General features: G+C 41.8%; 1 protein-coding gene across 1 annotated transcript in view; it reads left to right on the forward strand.

The window, feature by feature from the left end:
- The window catches only part of ARHGAP42 (Rho GTPase activating protein 42), a 253,118-nt gene that overhangs the window by 207,070 nt on the left and 27,696 nt on the right, over positions 1 to 18,352 (forward strand). The window contains exons 11-17 of the mRNA XM_084842649.1: positions 3,190 to 3,268; positions 4,395 to 4,434; positions 6,623 to 6,685; positions 9,231 to 9,305; positions 9,785 to 9,869; positions 11,968 to 12,026; positions 13,233 to 13,338. Coding sequence (XP_084698775.1) covers positions 3,190 to 3,268; positions 4,395 to 4,434; positions 6,623 to 6,685; positions 9,231 to 9,305; positions 9,785 to 9,869; positions 11,968 to 12,026; positions 13,233 to 13,338 — 507 coding nt within the window. The remainder of the gene's footprint in view (positions 1 to 3,189; positions 3,269 to 4,394; positions 4,435 to 6,622; positions 6,686 to 9,230; positions 9,306 to 9,784; positions 9,870 to 11,967; positions 12,027 to 13,232; positions 13,339 to 18,352) is intronic.

Consider the following 18,352-nt stretch of genomic DNA (forward strand, 5'->3'; position numbering starts at 1 on the left):
TATTAGAGCTGTTCTCTCCGTTGCGGTGCATGAACCTACGTCCTTTGTTACCCCCAACTTTACATCTCCCTTCCCCGTAGGATTCAGTTTAAAGCGCTCCTGATGAAGGTCTTCATGCTGTGGCCAAACACATTCTTCCCATCCTTTGTGAGGTGCAACCCATCCCTTGCCAACAGCCCATCTTCCAGGAAGTATAGCCCATGGTCCCAGAATCCAAATCTCTCTCGTCGGCACCACCTTCGTAGCCAGTCATTCACCCGGAGTATTTTTCGTTCCCTTTCTATCCCTCTTCTAACTACTGGAAGGATGGATGAGAAAACTATCTGGGCCCTAAAGTTCTTGAGTTTCCTTCCCAAAGCTTCAAAGTCTGACGTGATTTCTTCGTAGCTCCACTTAGCGGTATAATTTGTTCCCACATGGATGAGAAGAAAGGGATACCTGTCAGTGGGCTTTATGAGTGCAGGCAACCTTTCAGTCACGTCTCTAATCTGTCCTCCCGGGAAACAACATACCTGGCAAGTCCACGGGTCTTCGCGACATACTTGGGTCTCGATCCCACGCAGCAAGGAGTCTCCCACTACTACTACTCTTCTCTTCTTCTTGTAGGCCTGGGTTTCATCGCCTCTGTTTGACTGACCTTCAGGCTCTTGCTCACTCTCATGTAGGTTCCGCTGTGATTCTTCCTCTGCAGGCTGTCCTCCAGTCTCATCCCCAAGTTCCTGGAATCGGTTCCACAGCTCCACTGCTTCCACTGGTGCAGAGTGGCGTCTAGTTCTTCTTCTCCTAACTATCACCCTTTTCCAAGGAGTATCCTCTACTCCATTTTTCTTCACCTCAGCATTTCCCACTTCTGCCTCATCTTGCTGTTGCTCTTCAAGCTTCTGGTCTTCCCTTTGCTGCTGTAGTTCCCCCACTCTGTCCAAGAACTCTTCATGTTCTCTTATTCCCCAAAGGGTCGACAGTCACCGCTTGAGTCCACTTACTTTTTCTTCCAGCAGCGTGATCAACTTGCACTTGTTGCAGGAGTAGGCCATGTTGTTCTCAGGCAAGAAAACAAACATTGCACACACATTGCAGGTCACCACCACTGGAGAGTCTTGTCCTTCCATAGCCTCCTTTCCCTTTTTGTGTCTACCTTTGCGATTGTTCTAGACTAACCTGTGCCTGCTCCTCCACTCAGTAGAGGTTAAAAGTGGAGTCCCACTGGTGTGGAAGTGTGTGTTACAAGATAAATATTTTTTTTTAATAAGTTAGTTAAAAAAGAAAAAAAAGGTTAGGGGCCTCCCCCTTGGCCTCCCCTGCTGAACTCCCCTGGCCAACTCCTGTTCGCTCGCTCTGGTCACTAGCTCTCTGGTCGCTTGCTTGCTTCTGTAGTCCCTGGACCAGCTGGACCAGCTTGCTCTGCTCTGCTGTGCTGTGCTCTGCTCAGCTGGGAGGTGGGAAACAGACTGAAGTTTCCTGCCCACTCAGCTGCTGGGAGTACTCAGGCCACACACCCCCAGTTCAGTTGGAGCTCTCAGAAGCACCTGGTGAGCTCACAGCCACTCAGAAGGATAAAGGGCAGCCCCCTGGGCTTCCTGCAGCCCACTTACCTCCTAGCCTCTGTCTCCTTTGTCTCCTTTGTCTCTTCTACCACTGCAACTCTCCTGGCCAACTCCTGTTTGCTCCCCCTGTTCGCTCGCTGTGGTTGCTCGCTCTCTGGGAGATTGCTTGCTTCTGTAGTCCCTCATAAAGCAGGGATGGGCAACTTGTGGCCCTCCAGATGTTTTGGCCTACATCTTCCATCAGCCCTAGCTGGCATAGTGAGAGATGATAAGAGACATAGGTCAAAATATCTGGAGGGCCACAAGTTGCCCACCTCTGTTATGAAGCCTCCTGGAATCTTGAACCTGAGGATTTCTACCATGAGAGGGGGGTGATATGATTCTACCACCAGTGATGTGCCATTTCTGATTTAAATATAATGTAGAACTCTCTGTGAGACCACAACCTTTCAGGCAGCTGTCCTCAACCTGGACAGCTTGGACAACCTGGACAACCTGGCTGACTCACATCAATCCAGATGTGTTAGACTGCAACTACCATCATTTGTGATGGGAGTGATGGGAGTTGTAGTCCAACATATTTAGAAGGCACCAAATTGGGGGAGAATACTTCAGGAGCATTCTTAGCCCCTTCTTACATGAGATGACAGGTCTTGGAACCACTCCTGGTCTCTATTCTTGTACCTAGGAGCCCCAACTCATCAAAGAGTAGGGCTGAGGACTGCCTGTCCTAACATTCCTAAAGTCTTTCTGCTTCTCTGGTGTTTTCACTGCTATGTCTCCTCCCTTGCAATCTGTCTCTGCCTGGTAAGTCCTCCTCTCGTCTCATTGGTGATCTGTGCTGCTTATAAAGCAAAAACAGCCCCTCCTACTTTTCAATCGCCTTTTTTTCTACTTCCCTTGGTCCCTCCCCCACTTTGTTGTCATTGTTGTTAGAATTGGAAACATTTTTTTTAAAAAAACACTCACCCTCCTCCAGTTCACCATGGCTTAATTCCATGTAGCTGGCCTGGGCAGGGAGGTGAATGGCACTGCTGTCTCTCCTGGATTTACCACCTATAATAACTTCTTTGGAAGGCTGCAGACACATTATGAGTATGTTTTTATTGATTTTATTTTATTTACAGCATTTATAGGCCACCCTATAAGTAAAAGTTATCCTAGGTGATAGCAACATTTGCCATTGTGATTGTCAATGGCCAGTAAACTGCTCATCATGGAGTTAAAAAGTTTAGTCTGTTTTGAAGAGTTATCTGAAGTGAATAGGGAGCTTTGTATGCGGTCTATTTTGTTTTAATTTCCTCTCTGAGAAGGCCTCCTTGACACTGCAGAATGTGTCTCCATCAGAATCTTAGTGTTGTTGTTGTTTTTATTGCTGCTTGATTTGTTCCCAATTTTATATGGTTCATTCAGCTTTTGGCCCTACAGAACACCCCTTGGGAAGCTCTCATAGTCAGAAAGAGAACATTTTGTATAGACAGTATAAACACTGAACCAATAACTTCACTAGAAATACTAAGTTCAGCTCTAGGATTTAACACCTTTTCATCTTCTCCATTTTTCACTTTCATATTAAGATAGTCTACAAATTTGTGAAAAGAAAAGTAAATAAGTAGATTGTTGGGTTGCTTTTGTTTTTTAATAGACATGGGATCATTACACTACAAGCTTTTTCCGAATCCAACAGGAAGCTCTGGTTGGAAGCTATGGATGGAAAAGAACCAGTAAGGAAAACACGTTCTATAGTGTGTGTGTGTGTATGTGTGTGTGCGAGTTCGCGTGTGCACGTGTTTTGAGCTAGAGAATTATGAGGTGTCAGGATTGAGCCCAGGCCCTCTGTTTTGATTTCGGACTCTGATTCAAAGTTCAAAACCAAAACAGAGGCCCTGGGCTCAATCCTGACATGAGTAAATTCACTATGCATCTTTTAAAAATACTTCAACATAAAAAAATACAAAGTTGCATTGTTACATTGTTGTGTGCACATATGTAAAAACTTTATTTATTCTAAGTTTAAAAAATTATAGCAAACAGGAGAGCTATAATTGGCCAGGATCCAAAGGGCTATGCACCCTCTGGGCACTGGGCCTTTCTAAGCCCTACCTTCACCCCTGAAATGCCACACAGAAAGGGCAAGTGATCCACTAGAGTAGCATTTGAGGTAGTACAAATGGCTGCAGTGAGAAGGAAGCAGTTTCTGTGCAAGCATGCATCTTTTTGCATCTCATTTATCATTTCTCTATAATCTCTCTGATTCATGAAAGGGATTCTAACATTCTTATTCATCGTAAGCTTTCTGTGAAAGAGTTCTGAGAAAGTGAGTGTGTGTACTATTCAAATTACTTGTTTCCAAAAAGAATGTCATAGAGCTGAAACACACCCACATACCCACAGAAAGTTAGCTAAAATGGTCAGGGAGTTGCTGCCTCTTTCCCACAAGGAGGGATATGATGGAGATGTAAAACTGGAACAATCTAGAAAGAGAAGAGAGATGTCCTTCTCTCTCAGAATATTAGAACTCTGGGTCAACAGATGAAACTGGCAGATGGCAGAGCCAGAACTGGCCAAAAGGAAGTAGCACTTCACAGAACAGAAAAGCAGCTACAGAATGTAGTAACATCCACTGACATAGATGGCTTTTACAAAAGGATTACACAACTGCATACACATTTGGTTTTCCCCTGAGTCCCCACCCCCACCCCTCTCCTGCCTGGCTAAGTTGCCTCCGTAGATTTATGGTGAGGTTAATAAAATGGGGTAACCCCTCCTGAGTTAAGATAACTTGATTTGCATGATAAATAAGTATGAGGGTGATACAATTTACAGTTGACTTGCTTTTCTTTTTTTTAGATTTATACTTTGCCAGCTATTATTAGCAAGAAAGAAGAAAGTAAGTTCACTTTTAATTATATTGAGTACACCAATTTATTGACAATTTATTTTATCTGATTATTTCTTTAATCAGATGAAAGCTTTATCCATATGTAGCAGCCACAGATTTGTCTGAAAGCCTTGAAGGCCATGATTTGCTGAAAATCTGTTGAAGTTCAAAACTTTTAGAGCAATGGGCAATATCTGATGTTAGTCCTATGTAGAGTGTTCCCATTGAAATGAATAGAAGTTAAGTCCCATTCATTTCAATGAGTCTACTGTACATAGGATGCTAGCATTCGATACAACCCAATTTTCATATAAATGCCAAACCCAGTGTATATGCTAACCCTTATTTTGACAATAAAGAGTGCATTTAATGGAAACTATTTTCGTGGTTGTGTCTGTGTGTGTTATGAGTGGCAACGTTCTTGTTTTCTTGTTCATCTGTTGTATTTTTCTGAATATAAAATTATATATCATTTTATAAGGTTGAACTGCTGGAAAGTCTGCTACTCCATGACCAATTATTGCAATCATGTTAAGAACATTGCTTTTACATTTTGTTCTTGATGTAGCCAGTTAACAAAATCAGCTACTGAGATACTTTAAAAAAAATCTATGAAGAATACTTTATTGAAATAACTGCACTAATTAACAAGTGCAGCTATAACAAATACTGTTTTCCTGCCCTCAAGTATTCCTAGTGGCTTTTGGTAATAACCTGTTTTGTGTCTGTGTCGTGTCCCCCCCCCCCCCGAATGCACATGAATGTTATGTACAGTTTAGCCTGACATTTCAAGTAGTTCATCATGATGTACTTCTCATTTTAGTGTTAAGTGCTCTGTCTTAGAATCCAGGCAATAATAATTTGATTACACTGTGCTATTTTGGCTCTTCATTTCATCATCAGTATGTTTTTTTCAGTCTTTAAGATTTCCAGATGAGCTTTAAAATGTGAAGGCAGTGGGCATGGTACTAAGAAAGCTAGGTTCAGTGAAATCGATGGGATTGCAAGCATACAGTTAAGCATTTACATTCCATTGATTTCAAGTCAGTGAATGCTTGAAATTTGTGCTTGAACTGCTTTGATTTTTGTGGGTCTTCTGTCTTCCTTTCTCTGGATTATGCTGGATTATGCAAATTGTGTTTTAAAGGCTGTGAGACAAGTGGAAGTTAGAAAAGGCATCTGGGTGTCAGCCTCAGGGCTCCCACTCTTTTCATGTCATTTGCAGAGATTCCTATTCTTCCCCCTGAGTCCGATCAAATCTCTTCTACTGCTGTTTAATCTAACAAGTTTGTCTGTCTGTCTGTCTGTCTGTCTGTCTGTCACCTAATGTCTAGACTGTCTTCACGACATAGTTGCCCTTACAAGGCAGTATACAAAATTTCATTAAAATCATAATCACCAAGCAATATAGTATAAGCATCCAGTTAAAAAAACATAGTGCCCCCCCTTAAAAATTGAGCAGTCGCAATTAATTAATATTTCAGAAGCCATTAATAAAACAACTAATAAAAAGCAGAATAAAATGAAAATGTTTAACTTATTTCTTTTAAATAGGAATTTAAATTATTTAATTTTTAAAAAAGAATTTTAAAGTTCCTTTTAAAATTTCCAAAGATGGAGCCACTCATATTTCCAGGAGAGATTTCTGCAAGTGTGGGGCCACCATTAAAAAGGCCCTGTCCTGTTAGATTTCTCCTTTCTGTTTCCTGCTTTTCTAATTGAACAAAGTGCCTAATGTTCCATAACTAATGTGTTAATAAAGATGGAGCTGCATCTGCTGATGTCAACTGAATTGATTGCATATCATAAAACGTATTTATTTATTTATTTATTTTAGAAAGAATCTAAATACATTTTTTCTTTTGATTTTTTCTGATAAAGCAAATAAATTAAATATTATACCAATATACAGTTGTACCTAGGGATAATCCTGGGTGCAGTTTTACAGTTAAGACAAAGTACATTGCATAGCATGACATAGTGTGAGATAATAATAGCACTGCTTTTAAAAAAAATTCTGGACAATCTGATTACCTCTAATAAAGCAGAGTCATTTGATTTTTGACCATCATATTTCACAAGGTTTGCCAATATTGGGAGAACTGGGTTGTAGTGAATTTGGCTTTCTGGTGTGCTTGGCTGAACTATGGCAAATATCAAAAGTTCTGCATAATTTTTTTTCTTTTCCTTTTGGTAGCGTTCCTAAACGAAGCTGGTTTTAACTTTGTAAGAAAATGCATTCATGCGGTGGAAACAAGAGGTATGTATTGAGGTGCAAACTTGTTGATGTTGCTCTAGTAAAAACATAGTTTATAGGGCCTTAGAGACCATTTCACACAATACCTTGGTTTGCCATGTGATGTTTAAACCATGATGTCTTACCTGCGCATAAAGAATTAGCACACTAGGAATGTGTGGCTCATTTGACTAGTGTAGTAACACTGCATGCATAGCTGAGGCAATCTGGTTTAAATGAGATGCCAGGCATGCAGAATACCCGTGGATACATTGTTTGTGTGTGTCATATTTAAATCAACATTTTTGCAAGTGGATTATCTCGTACACTCATCAGGGAATTAGGATGGCTCTGTCAGGTGAACTCTCAGTAGCAAACTCATTTTTGCTGCTGTGTAATGTGTGAAATGGCTCTTGGTTATCTCAAAATTGGGCTAGATTTCTCTGCCACAAGATCTTATATTAAAACATCAAAGTCATAGTAAAAAATTCAGGGAAGTATGTATTTTCAGAATGATCTGCTAAGCATTATTGGGTTTTTATGGAAAGCTGAAACCTAAGCTGTAAGGTTTTTTGTGGGTATACCGACTCATGCTGAAAATAGTGTGGACTGATCAAGTAACACATGAGAGCATACTATACAGAGTAAACAAACAAACAGAATAGGTAAAGACCATCAAAAGAAGAAAGTTACAATACCTTGGCCATATTATCCAAGGCGAAAAATACACCATACTCCAACTCATTATACAAGGGAAAATGGAAGGAAAAGATCAATAGGAAGAAGGCAAACATCATGGTTAAAGAATCTGAGGGAATGGTTCAGCTGTACTTCTATTCAGAGCAGCAGCGTCAAAAACAAAAATAGCTGTAACGATAGCTAACCTCCGATAGGAGATGGCACCTTAAGAAGAAGAAGATGGAAAGCAAAATTACTGGAGAAATGTATTACAAAATAATAGTTTTGTATGTGCATCTAAGAACTCTTTAGGTCAATATTGCTGTAAGGATTTAATAGGACAACTTCTGCTGCTTAGAAATGTAAGCATGCCATAAAACCAGCAGTCCTAAACATCTAATATAAGCTGTAGTTTTGCAGAGCAATCTTAATTGCAGATATCCATTTGGAGGCAGATCCACTGGATCTGGCAGTAATGCAATTGCACAACACCCCATACTCCGCTTGCAAAGTAGGGGCAGTTTGGGCAAACCACTGATGTAGAGGGGTGCTGCTGCTGCCCTATAGAAAATGGAGAGGGTCTGCTGAGGTGTGAGTGGGAGCTGGGGCCCAGCAGAGCGAGCAAGTGAGTACGCAAGAGGGGAAGGAAGCAGGGCACACACGGTGGCAGAGAGTGAAATATCAAACAAACCCCAGTTAGGGGCATGCTCATGCCAAGCGCGTGCATGCATGCGGCACCAATACTGTACATGCTCCATTGCCAAGGAAGCAGAAGGAGATGGGCATGAGGCTGGGCAGAGAAGGTGGACATGTGACACACTTGAGGAAGCTTCCAGTATAGTGCTAGTTATGCTCCACAACTTGGTTTTTCCACAATTCCAGGTGAACCCTCCTGGCAAAGATATTTCTGTGATCTCATTGGCTGGCAGGGAGGAGAGGAAGGCCCCAGGGGCAGGATTGCCATGGAATACAAGCCTATGATTGTGAAGCCAAAGAATACTTTGGTGCCTGAGGCCAGCAGCACAGCGATTTGAATGGACAGTCCCCACCAAGCCCCCCAGCCCCAGTGCAGGGCTGCTGACCAGGTGGACCAGACCTTGCACTATGCACTCATGGTCTGTCACCCACCCACTGCACCATCACCACAGTGTAGCCCCCTCCTCCCACCCCATGGTCGATGTTCCCACCCTGCCATGTACTGTGTGAAAAGTACTCATTATCCTGCTGACTGCTACCTTTCTTCTTCTTGCAGCCCCCATCCTCATGGGGCTCCCTCCTCTTCATTCTGAGAGCAGCGAATTCATTGTGGCCCACCACTGCCCTGTCTTGCCCAACCTAATGTTCCCCTGGGACAAGCACCCCACCCCGGGGCCCGGCCAACAGCCACACCTCCATGACTGATTCAGTCTGAGGTAGTCCTCCACACCATGGGCCCCTTCAGATGATTCACACTGGAAGCCTATCAGCCCCAGCAAGCATGGCCAATGGTCAGGGATGATAGGAATTGTAGTCTAACTATGTGAAAGGGTATGGAGTGTGGAATGTTGGCCAGAGGGATCCCTTTCTATCTAGGCTCTGAGTGCAACTAAAGAGAATGCACCATTCAGTGATACCAGCTCAAACGTCAGTGGTCTTTATTCAACAGCAGCATTAGGATGGATATGGGTTGTACAAGGAAAGAAATGCATAGTTGCCAAGTCCTGCCTGCAACATGGCTCCTGTGATTTGGACACAGCAATTGAAATATATTTATTTATTTATTCATTCATTCATTCACAATTATGTTTAGCCCGCCTTTAAAGGTAAAAATACAATAAATAAATAAGCAGTGAAACATCTATGTCCTTTAGAGCAAAGCCTCACTACATTATGTTCTATTTTATCCTTGAAGGTATCACCATCTTGGGGTTGTACAGAATAGGTGGTGTGAACTCCAAAGTTCAGAAGCTGATGAATACCATATTTTGTAAGTGCAGCTGGGGGCATTCTTGCTTTCCAAGTAATTTGCAGAGAGCACACTGGGTACCTCAGTGCTTTATTCTTGTATATACAATGGAGTATGCAGCTTGAATATACAGGCAGGGGTATATGAAAAAGATGGCTTAAAAACCTTGGGAAGTGTGATTAAATCAAGGCATGTGCTTCCCATGCATCTTGTTTGGGGGAAACGCAGAGGGGTTAGAATGCTCTAACGTAGAGCTATGCACTTCCCATGACTTGGAACCATGCAGACGGTCCGAGAAGCTGGATGTATCTGGAAATCCCGTGCATACTGCTGCTTCCTCCATTTGTACATTGAGATAGCCAAATTAGCCCATATAACACTGACTCGTCTTAATTATTATTTTCCACATAAAGCAATTGAGTAATGCAGTAATGCTTTCTCGCTCACTCGCTTTTCTTATTATTATTTTCTCCTTCCTCCCTCGCTGTCTCTTCTAATAGCTCCTAAATCTCCTCCTGATATGGACATTGATATGGAAATTTGGGACAATAAAACTATAACAAGTGGGCTAAAGAACTACCTTAGGTGAGTAAGCTGCGTGGCTTCCACATTTCTTATTCCTTGCTTACATACTCACATTTCTGTCTTACATGCTTCAGGTTCCATCATTGTATATTGTTGGACCTAACCAGCCAATAGTCATTATATAAATAGCCATCTGTCTTGGTTACTGTGCACCATAAAGCCCACCATTTTGAATGTGATGCATTTAATTTTAAATTGTTATCTAATGTTCACAACATGGAACTGTAAATCTCCTTAACTGGTTAATTTATTTTATCAAAATTGCACGGTGTGATTTTTTAATTGTGTTATTAGAGGAGGCTAAACAAAACTATAACTCTTGGCATCCTTCTCATAAATCCTGTAATATAGGTAGTTGGTGGGGTATGGGAACATGAAGATGCATATTTGTTCAAAAAGCTGTTTAGAATTGCCAGTATATTGTACAAATGAGGGAAGGAAATATTGAACAGGATCCAACAGGGGCCTTCCATGTGTGGCCAGCCTCGCCAGTTCCTGTGTGTGCACAGCCCCTGCTGCTGGCAGACGCAATGTAGCACTTCCAGGATCAAGCCCTAAAATGCGCAGAAAAGCTCCTTTCTGGAAGGGGCAGGTTACGCCCCTTCCAGAAACGAGCGTTTGCACTCATTTCAGGGCTTGCCTCCAGTAGCGCTATATCACAGCTGCTGGCGGTAGGGGCTACTACACACGGACCAGAACCAGTGGGAATGGCCGCACTCAGAAGGCCCCCATTGGATCTGTCCCACTGACAGCAAAATCTTACATTCAAAAAGTCCTAATTTTGATCTCTGCTTAAAACAGCCTTTCCCTCCATATGTTTTGGCCTACAACCCCCATCATCCATTGGCCATGCTGGCTGAGGCTGATCAGAGTTGTAGGCCAAAACATATGAAGGGATCCACATTGGAGAAGGCTGGCTTAAAAAGTTCCCAAATAGCATGGCTGGGTTGAATGGGCCAGTGGTCTGACTAGAAGGCAGCTTTCTTACAATCAAGTAAGCATGTTTAGGATTGCAGCCCAAGTGAAAGAAACAGCTCAACATTTACCAAAGGTATGTGAAGCACATGCAAAGGCTTAATTCCATCAAATGGTGACATCTTTATTTGGGAATCTGAAGTTATTTATTTATTTAAAATAAGTTGATACACCCTTTCAACGCATAGCATCCTCAAGGCCATTTACAAAGTAAAAATGTAAAACAAAATATAAAATGCAATTAAAACAGCAGCCGAAAACATTTAAAATAACAGCTATGAAAACCTGCATTTACAAAAGAAAAATAGGCATACCTTCATTTCAAAGCAGACTGGAACATCCAAGTCTTTAAAGCCCATTTAAAAGCAGTCAGGGAATTAGCCACACACACTCCTCGTGGTTGGAAATTCCATAAGAATGGGTCCACCACAGAAAATGCCCTATTTCTCTTGCTCGTGAACCTAATAGATCTTGCTGGTGGGTACGTGAGCAGGGCCTCTGTGGCCAATCTTAAGGCCCCGGTAGGTTCATATAGATGCAAGTGGTTCTTCAAATAATATGGTCTCAAGCCATTTAAGAAGGTGATCACCAGCACTTTATATTGGGCCTGAAACACATTACCAACCAGTGCAGCTGGTGCAGAATCAGTATTATATGCTCTGATTGCCTGGCTCCTGCAAGCAACATTCTGTACCAGCTGCAGCTTCCTCAGTGTCTTTAAAGACAGCCCCCCATAGAGTGTGTTTCACCTGGATGACAGTCTGGATGCAACCAGGGCATAGATGCCTGTAGGAAGGTCCACTTCCTGCAGATTGGGACGCAGCTGGTGAACCTCTTGTAAGTTTAAAGGAATTATCATCCCTATAGCAAAAAGTGATTTGGAAAGTAACCACTTCTGTGGCCAAAACTGCTCTCTTCTTGTGCTGCATATTTAAATTCAATATTGCATAGCAGGAAGTCTTAATTTGTCATCTCTCCTGTGCTGTTATTTAAAGCTTCATTGGCACTATCGTTGATTTATATCTCTGTTTGTTTAGGATGAAATTATGGTGTTTCTGAATTAAAAACAAATTTATATAGACTAATATATTAAACTTCTTTCCTTCTAAAATGTTTTACTTAGATGTCTTGCAGAGCCACTGATGACCTTCAAGTTGCACAAGGATTTCATTGTTGCAGTTAGTAAGTAAAAATGCTGTTGAAAATACTGAATGCCAGTCCTTGGCAAACTTGTGATCACAAGCCTAAGAAGTGGTAGAGGAAGCTGCAGCAGCCTAGGACCAGGCAGTATTGCATCATGGGAGACACTTCACTGTGCTGTGGTCTTGTACTGCATCAGTAACATTTGGCAGAGGGAACCAAATGGGTTGGGTAAATTATATAATTCTTTCCCATACCAGTGTTGCCATCACTAAGAGCCAGTCAAAGCTGGCACAGAAGGAACAATATAATTTGCTCAACCCACATTGTTCCCTCTTATTTGATAAAGCTATCACTATACAAATTTATAACTCACTTTTCAATATGTGCAAATTCTCAAAGCAGGCAACATCCATAAAAATACAGCAAACCAATAAATGGTCCCAGGTTGTTTTCGTTGAGATAATATATAACAATTAAACTGTATGAGTTAGGGCTATAGATATAATTGTCAAAGTTCCATAAGTTTGAAATCTGGTTGGTCCCAGTTGGATAGAAAGAAGAGACTGGGGATCTGATTTTAACAAGGGGAAAAGAACTTGACTGGAGGGGTTGTGTTTGGGCAGGGGGTGAACAGAGGTGTCACCCATGTGTCCCTTTTGCTGCTTCTATCTTTTGATTTGCTTGTGTGATTGTTTTAATGTGTTTCTTTTTTAAGGCTTTGGGGACTTTATCTTCTATTTCTGCCTTCCCCAACCTGGTACCTTCCAAATGTGTTGTACTGCAACACATAATTGGCCATGTTAGCTGGGAATTATGGGAGTTACAGTCCAACACATATGGAAGGTACCACGTTTGGGAAAGCTGTTCTATTTGTTAACTGGCTTTTTTTGTTTTGTTTTTTATTTAAAATATTTCTAGGCCACCTTTCAAGGAGCCAGCCCTCCCAAGGTAGCTTACAGCATTAAAATTGGTATAATAAAAAACCTATACAATAACAAGTCAACAAACATAAATAAAATACCAGCAATTAAATTGCTGCAATTAAAGAGGCAGAGTATAAATTTAACTGATAGAACTACACACTCATTTTGGGAAGCCTGGTTTACAGGGCTGAACCTTATTAAGCAGTGATTGTTTAGTTAAATAAACCCTTAAAACTAAAATCCAAGCCATTTTCATTCCAAATAAGAAAAAGGGGAACCCCATTGTGTTTTGTTTTGTTTGTTTGTTTGTTTGTTTTGGTAGAGTCTGATGACCAAAATTACAGAGTGGAAGCTGTCCATGCACTTGTTCACAGACTGCCAGAGAAAAACCGAGAGATGCTGGACATCCTAATCAAGCACTTGGTCAAGTAATTACTTTCTGTTTTAGTTATTTGTGATAATGAGGGCTGAATGAGGGGAAGATTAGAAGGGGCAAGGAAGAATGCTTCAGTGTAGCTTCTCCCCACTGCCTCCTTCCATTTTCTAATTGCTTTGTCCCAAAGATGAAATTACACTAGAAAATGATTCTACACTCTCTAAGACTGCGATGACTGGAAATGTATTTCTTACTGAAGCCCTGAAAGTTCTCAACATAAGTGGTGTTTATTAAATTAACCCATTAATTATACTTGTCCTCTGTTTCTGCCAGGGAATGATTCTGTGGGAGGGAAGCTCAAGTCTATGACTGACTACCCACTATCCCCACCTTGTTCTTCTTTCTGCACTATTTTCATGCCTTTCAACATGGAATGGTATTCATATCCTTAAACTATAACATCTGCTTTGTTTAGGAAGATTCTTGTTTATTTTCACCATGAAAGTTTATCATCCTTTTTGTTTTGTTTTTGTTTTAAATAACTTAGGGGAAACTGTATGAAAGTCTCTTTGGGAAAATGCCTCAGCCCTTCATGTGGGGCTGTTAGAAGAGTGGGGTGGTGAGACATAAGGAGGGTTGACTAGTTTTATTCTAAATCATTCTTAAATGCATTAGAATTGATGAATTCCACTTGTAAATGAACATGTGGGGGGGGTGGCTAATTCACATATGCATGCTCATCACCAGATGACTGCAGGCATTCCTGTTGTGTATTTATTAAATATCCATTGTCACTTTTGACACCCTCTACACATGGAGGGTGACTTTGTGAAGAGGAGATCCTTCTCTATCCATGGGGGCTCCCCACACTATCTGGAATGCTGGATAATCAGCATTGCAGATCACGTGGAGAGCCCCCATGGATAGAGAAGGCTCTCCTCTTCACAAAGCCATCCTCCACATGTAGAGGGCCATGAGAGTGATGACGGACAGAGGCCAAGCTAGCACATTCCCTCTCCGCGCGTGTTTAATAAACACACAACGGAAACGACTGAATGGGGCTAAAGTGATGAATTCAAGTGAATTCAGTTCACAATTCAGTTACCTGTCATCAAGGCCTGGTTCACACATGGTTGCTCATTCATGATTGCTACACATGATTACTGTATCACTGGCTGCTGAATATATGAAAAGGCTCCATTGAAAAGCATGGGTCAACTGGCTCCAAGTGAACAGCAGTAAATGACACAAAAATGAAGTGATATACATGCATTTTTGTGAACCCAGTCATATTATATAGACATAGATATATTCCAGACATTGAAAATCAATGATGTTATATGGGTGAAAAATACAGAAATTGTACAACAGTTATACAGATAAACACGGCTGGTATTTCACTCTGACGATTTGATCATGGAAGCTCTACTCGCTTGCTGTTCCATCTCAATATAAGGAAGGGAGGGGAGAATCACTCCATAACTCACTCCTTTGTAATAAATGGAGACTGCAGTCTGCAGATTGGTGATAACCAAAATTTCATATTCAATCGTCGCATAGTAAAGATGGAGACAGGATTTTTCAGGAGACAGTGATTTTTTTCAGGAGACAGTGATTTTGCTTTTTATGGAATAAAGGATACTGCCATCTTTCAATATGTGATTACTTCAGCCTATACTTATTTATTAACCCGAGGGGACAGTAGAGGAGGCCCAAGGGAAAAATGGTTATTTAAAAAGTTCCATCTTATTAGCATTCTGAAAAGGCAATTTTCTAAGACTTGTGTAAGAACCTGAGCCTTTGAACCTGTTTCCAAATTTGTGCCTAATCATTACTTATCAGGATTATACCAAACTCAGTTTTCTCTTTTCTTATCTAAAAGATCCAATTTGTCACCAAGGCAACCTAAGCAATATAATATTCCTCATTGGGGATAATAAATTATAATGATATGGAAACTTTAGCATTCTTACCTCTGTTTGGAGCTTACCTCTTCACAATTCCATTAGCAATAAGGAACAGAAAATCTTAACTCTGTCCTCTAGTTACATACAAAGCCATCTATCTGTCTTAGACAAAATGAGGCAGTGAAGTTCCCAGGTTCCTCCTTTTTATCCTTTTCTTCAAAAAGGGTAAGAAGGAGGAACCTGGGAACTACAGACCAGTCAGTCTGACATCAATCCCTGGGAAAATTCTGGAGCAGATGATAAAGCAATCCATCTGGAAGCACCTTGAAAACAATGCAGTGATTACTCGAAGCCAGCATGGATTTGTCAAGAACAAATCCTGCCAGACAAATCTGATCTCATTTTTTGATCAGGTAACCTCCCTTGTGGACTGTGGGAATGCTGTAGACATCATATACCTCAACTTCAGCAAAGCTTTCGACAAAGTGCCCCATGATCTCCTGATGAGCAAACTAGCTCAAAGTGGGATAGATGAAACAACGATCTGGTGGATCCACAGTTGGCTACAGAATCGGACTCAAGGAGTGCTTATCAATGGGAACTTCTCAAACTGGGGAGAGGTAACGAGCGGGGTACCGCAGGGCTCATTCCTTGGCCCAGTGCTCTTCAACATTTGTATTAATAACTTGGAGGAGGAGGTGCAGGGAATGCTGATCAAATTTGCAGATGACACAAAATTGAGCGGGATAGCTAATACTTGGGAAGACAGAAACAAAATTCAAAGTGATCTGGATAGACTGGAGCGCTGGGCAGAAAACAACAGAACGACATTTAATAGGGATAAATGCCGAGTTCTGCACCTAGGAAAAAGAAGCCAAATGCACAGTTAAAAGATGAAGGATATGTGACTCAACAACACTACAAGCAAGAAGGATCTTGGAATTGTTGTCGATCACAAGCTGAATATGAGTCAACAATGTGATGTGGCTGCCAAAAAGGCCAATGCTCTTTTGGGCTGCATTAATTGAAACATAGCTTCCAAATCCCGTGAAGTACTAGTTCCCCTCTACTCAGCATTGGTTAGGCCTCATCTGGAGTACTGTGTCCAGTTCTGGGCACCACACTTTAAGAAGGATGCAGACAAGCTGGAGAGGATTCAGAAGAGGGCAAGAGAGATGATCAGGGGACTGGAAACAAAACTTTATGAAGAGAGACTGAAAGAACTGGGCATGTTTAGCCTTGTGAAGAGAAGACTGAGGGGAGATATGATAGCGCTCTTCAAGGATTGAAAGGTTGTCACAGAGAGGAAGGCCAGGATGTCTTCTCGATCATCCCAGAGTGCAGGACATGGAATAATAGGCTGAAGTGACAGGAAGCCAGATTCCAGCTGAACATCAGGAAAAACTTGCTGACTGTTAGAGCAATATGACAATGGAACCAATGACCTAGGGAGGTAGTGGGCGCTCCCACACTGGAGGCGTTCAAGACGAGGCTGGACAGCCACCTGTCAGGGATGCTCTGACTTGGATTCCTGCATTGAGCAGGGGGTTGGACTCGATGGTCTTGTAGGCCCCTTCCAACCCTACTATTCTATGATTCTATGAAGTCTTATGACTTTTAAAAAATATCTTGAAATATATATTTCCACAGAGTTAGACCTTTAGGTTTTGGAACTACTTATTATATAAAAAAAAATGAGGCTGCTGCCAAAAATGGCAGCCTGCAAGTTCTTCAAGTTCTATACATCCTCTGTAATGTATAGTACAATTTACTCCATGTCCTGATGTCATTATATTGTGCACCCCTCCACCCCTGTCCCACTCAGCAGCCAATATTATGGAGAGGAGGGAGGAAATGTTGTCAGGGCACTGAGAGAGGGCTGGGAAGGAAGAAGATAATATTTATTTAGAGGAATTTTATCCTGCCTTCCCATTTGTTGAATCCATTAGGTGGGTCACAGTCAAATTTATTTAAAAAAAAAACATTCCTGATTACAAAAGGGCAATACACATACTCAAACAAGGAACTCAACAGATGTATGGTATCAATTAAAACTGAAGTCAAAACATAGGAGCTTCTTGGCCTGGTGCCTGAAAGATACCAGATGAAATTCCCTAGGGAGGAAGTTCCAAGCCATGATACCAAGACAGAAAAGGCTTCTTCTCTACTAGCCACCTGCCCACCTAACATCAAATGGCAGGGGAACCCGAGACCTGCCTCATTTAAATGTTGGGAGGGTCATATGGGACCAGGCAGTCCTTTAAATACCCTGTTCCCAGATGGCCTTCTGGGGTTCCCCGGATGGCCCCTTCCCCTGGCTCCACCCCCCAAACACTGATTGTTTGGTGGTTTCCTGGCTTTTCCACAGTTTTTCCCCATTCTAAATGTTGAAATGTCTTTTCTAAAAATTAATTACTGGCAGTAAAAGCTTTAAGCTAAAACATGCTGGTATTTTTGGGTAGTTCTGGTAGTTAGGACCTACCCCCTTTTGCCTTCAGCCCCACCCACCACTGGAATGAGGCCCCCAAGAGCTTCCTCTAAATTGTATTTGGCCCTCAGGCTGAAAGAGGCCCAACACCACTGATTTAGGGCTTAAAGAAACAGCACCTTGAATGGTAGCTGGAAATAAACTGGAATCCAGTGACATTCTTTCAGAACTGAAAAAAATATGGCCACTCCTTTAAACCCCACTCAACAGTCTGGTCACTGTGTTTTGAACCAGTTCAAGTTTCTGAGCATTTTCCAAGGGCAGCACCAAATACAACACACTGCAGTAATCAACCCTGGATGTTACCAAAGCATGGATAGCTGTGGCCACATCACCTCGTTCCAGGAGGAGGCGCAGTTGGTGCACCAACCAACATTGGTAGTAGAATTAGAAAGCACTTCATTCCACAGAAGTGACCTGAGTCTCCATAAGCAACGCTGGATCTAGAAGCTCCCCCAAGGAGATGGTGCCAGTGGGTAGGAAAGCAATGAGGTCTGAATCTTTCCCACACCCTCTAAGAGTATGGCTAAGAAGAAAAACGGTCAGCCTTGAATATGAAAGTGAATGAAAGAATGAAGTAACTCTCCAATTCTAGCTGGCTCCATTTTTTGTGTTTCCCCTTATTCTGTCCCTATGTGTTCTCAGGCAGCAGGGATCCCACTCTCTCAACA

The sequence above is a fragment of the Heloderma suspectum genome, chromosome 3 (assembly GCF_057233095.1).
Source record: "Heloderma suspectum isolate Gila_16-S chromosome 3, 16-S_ref, whole genome shotgun sequence".
NCBI lineage: Eukaryota > Metazoa > Chordata > Lepidosauria > Squamata > Helodermatidae > Heloderma > Heloderma suspectum.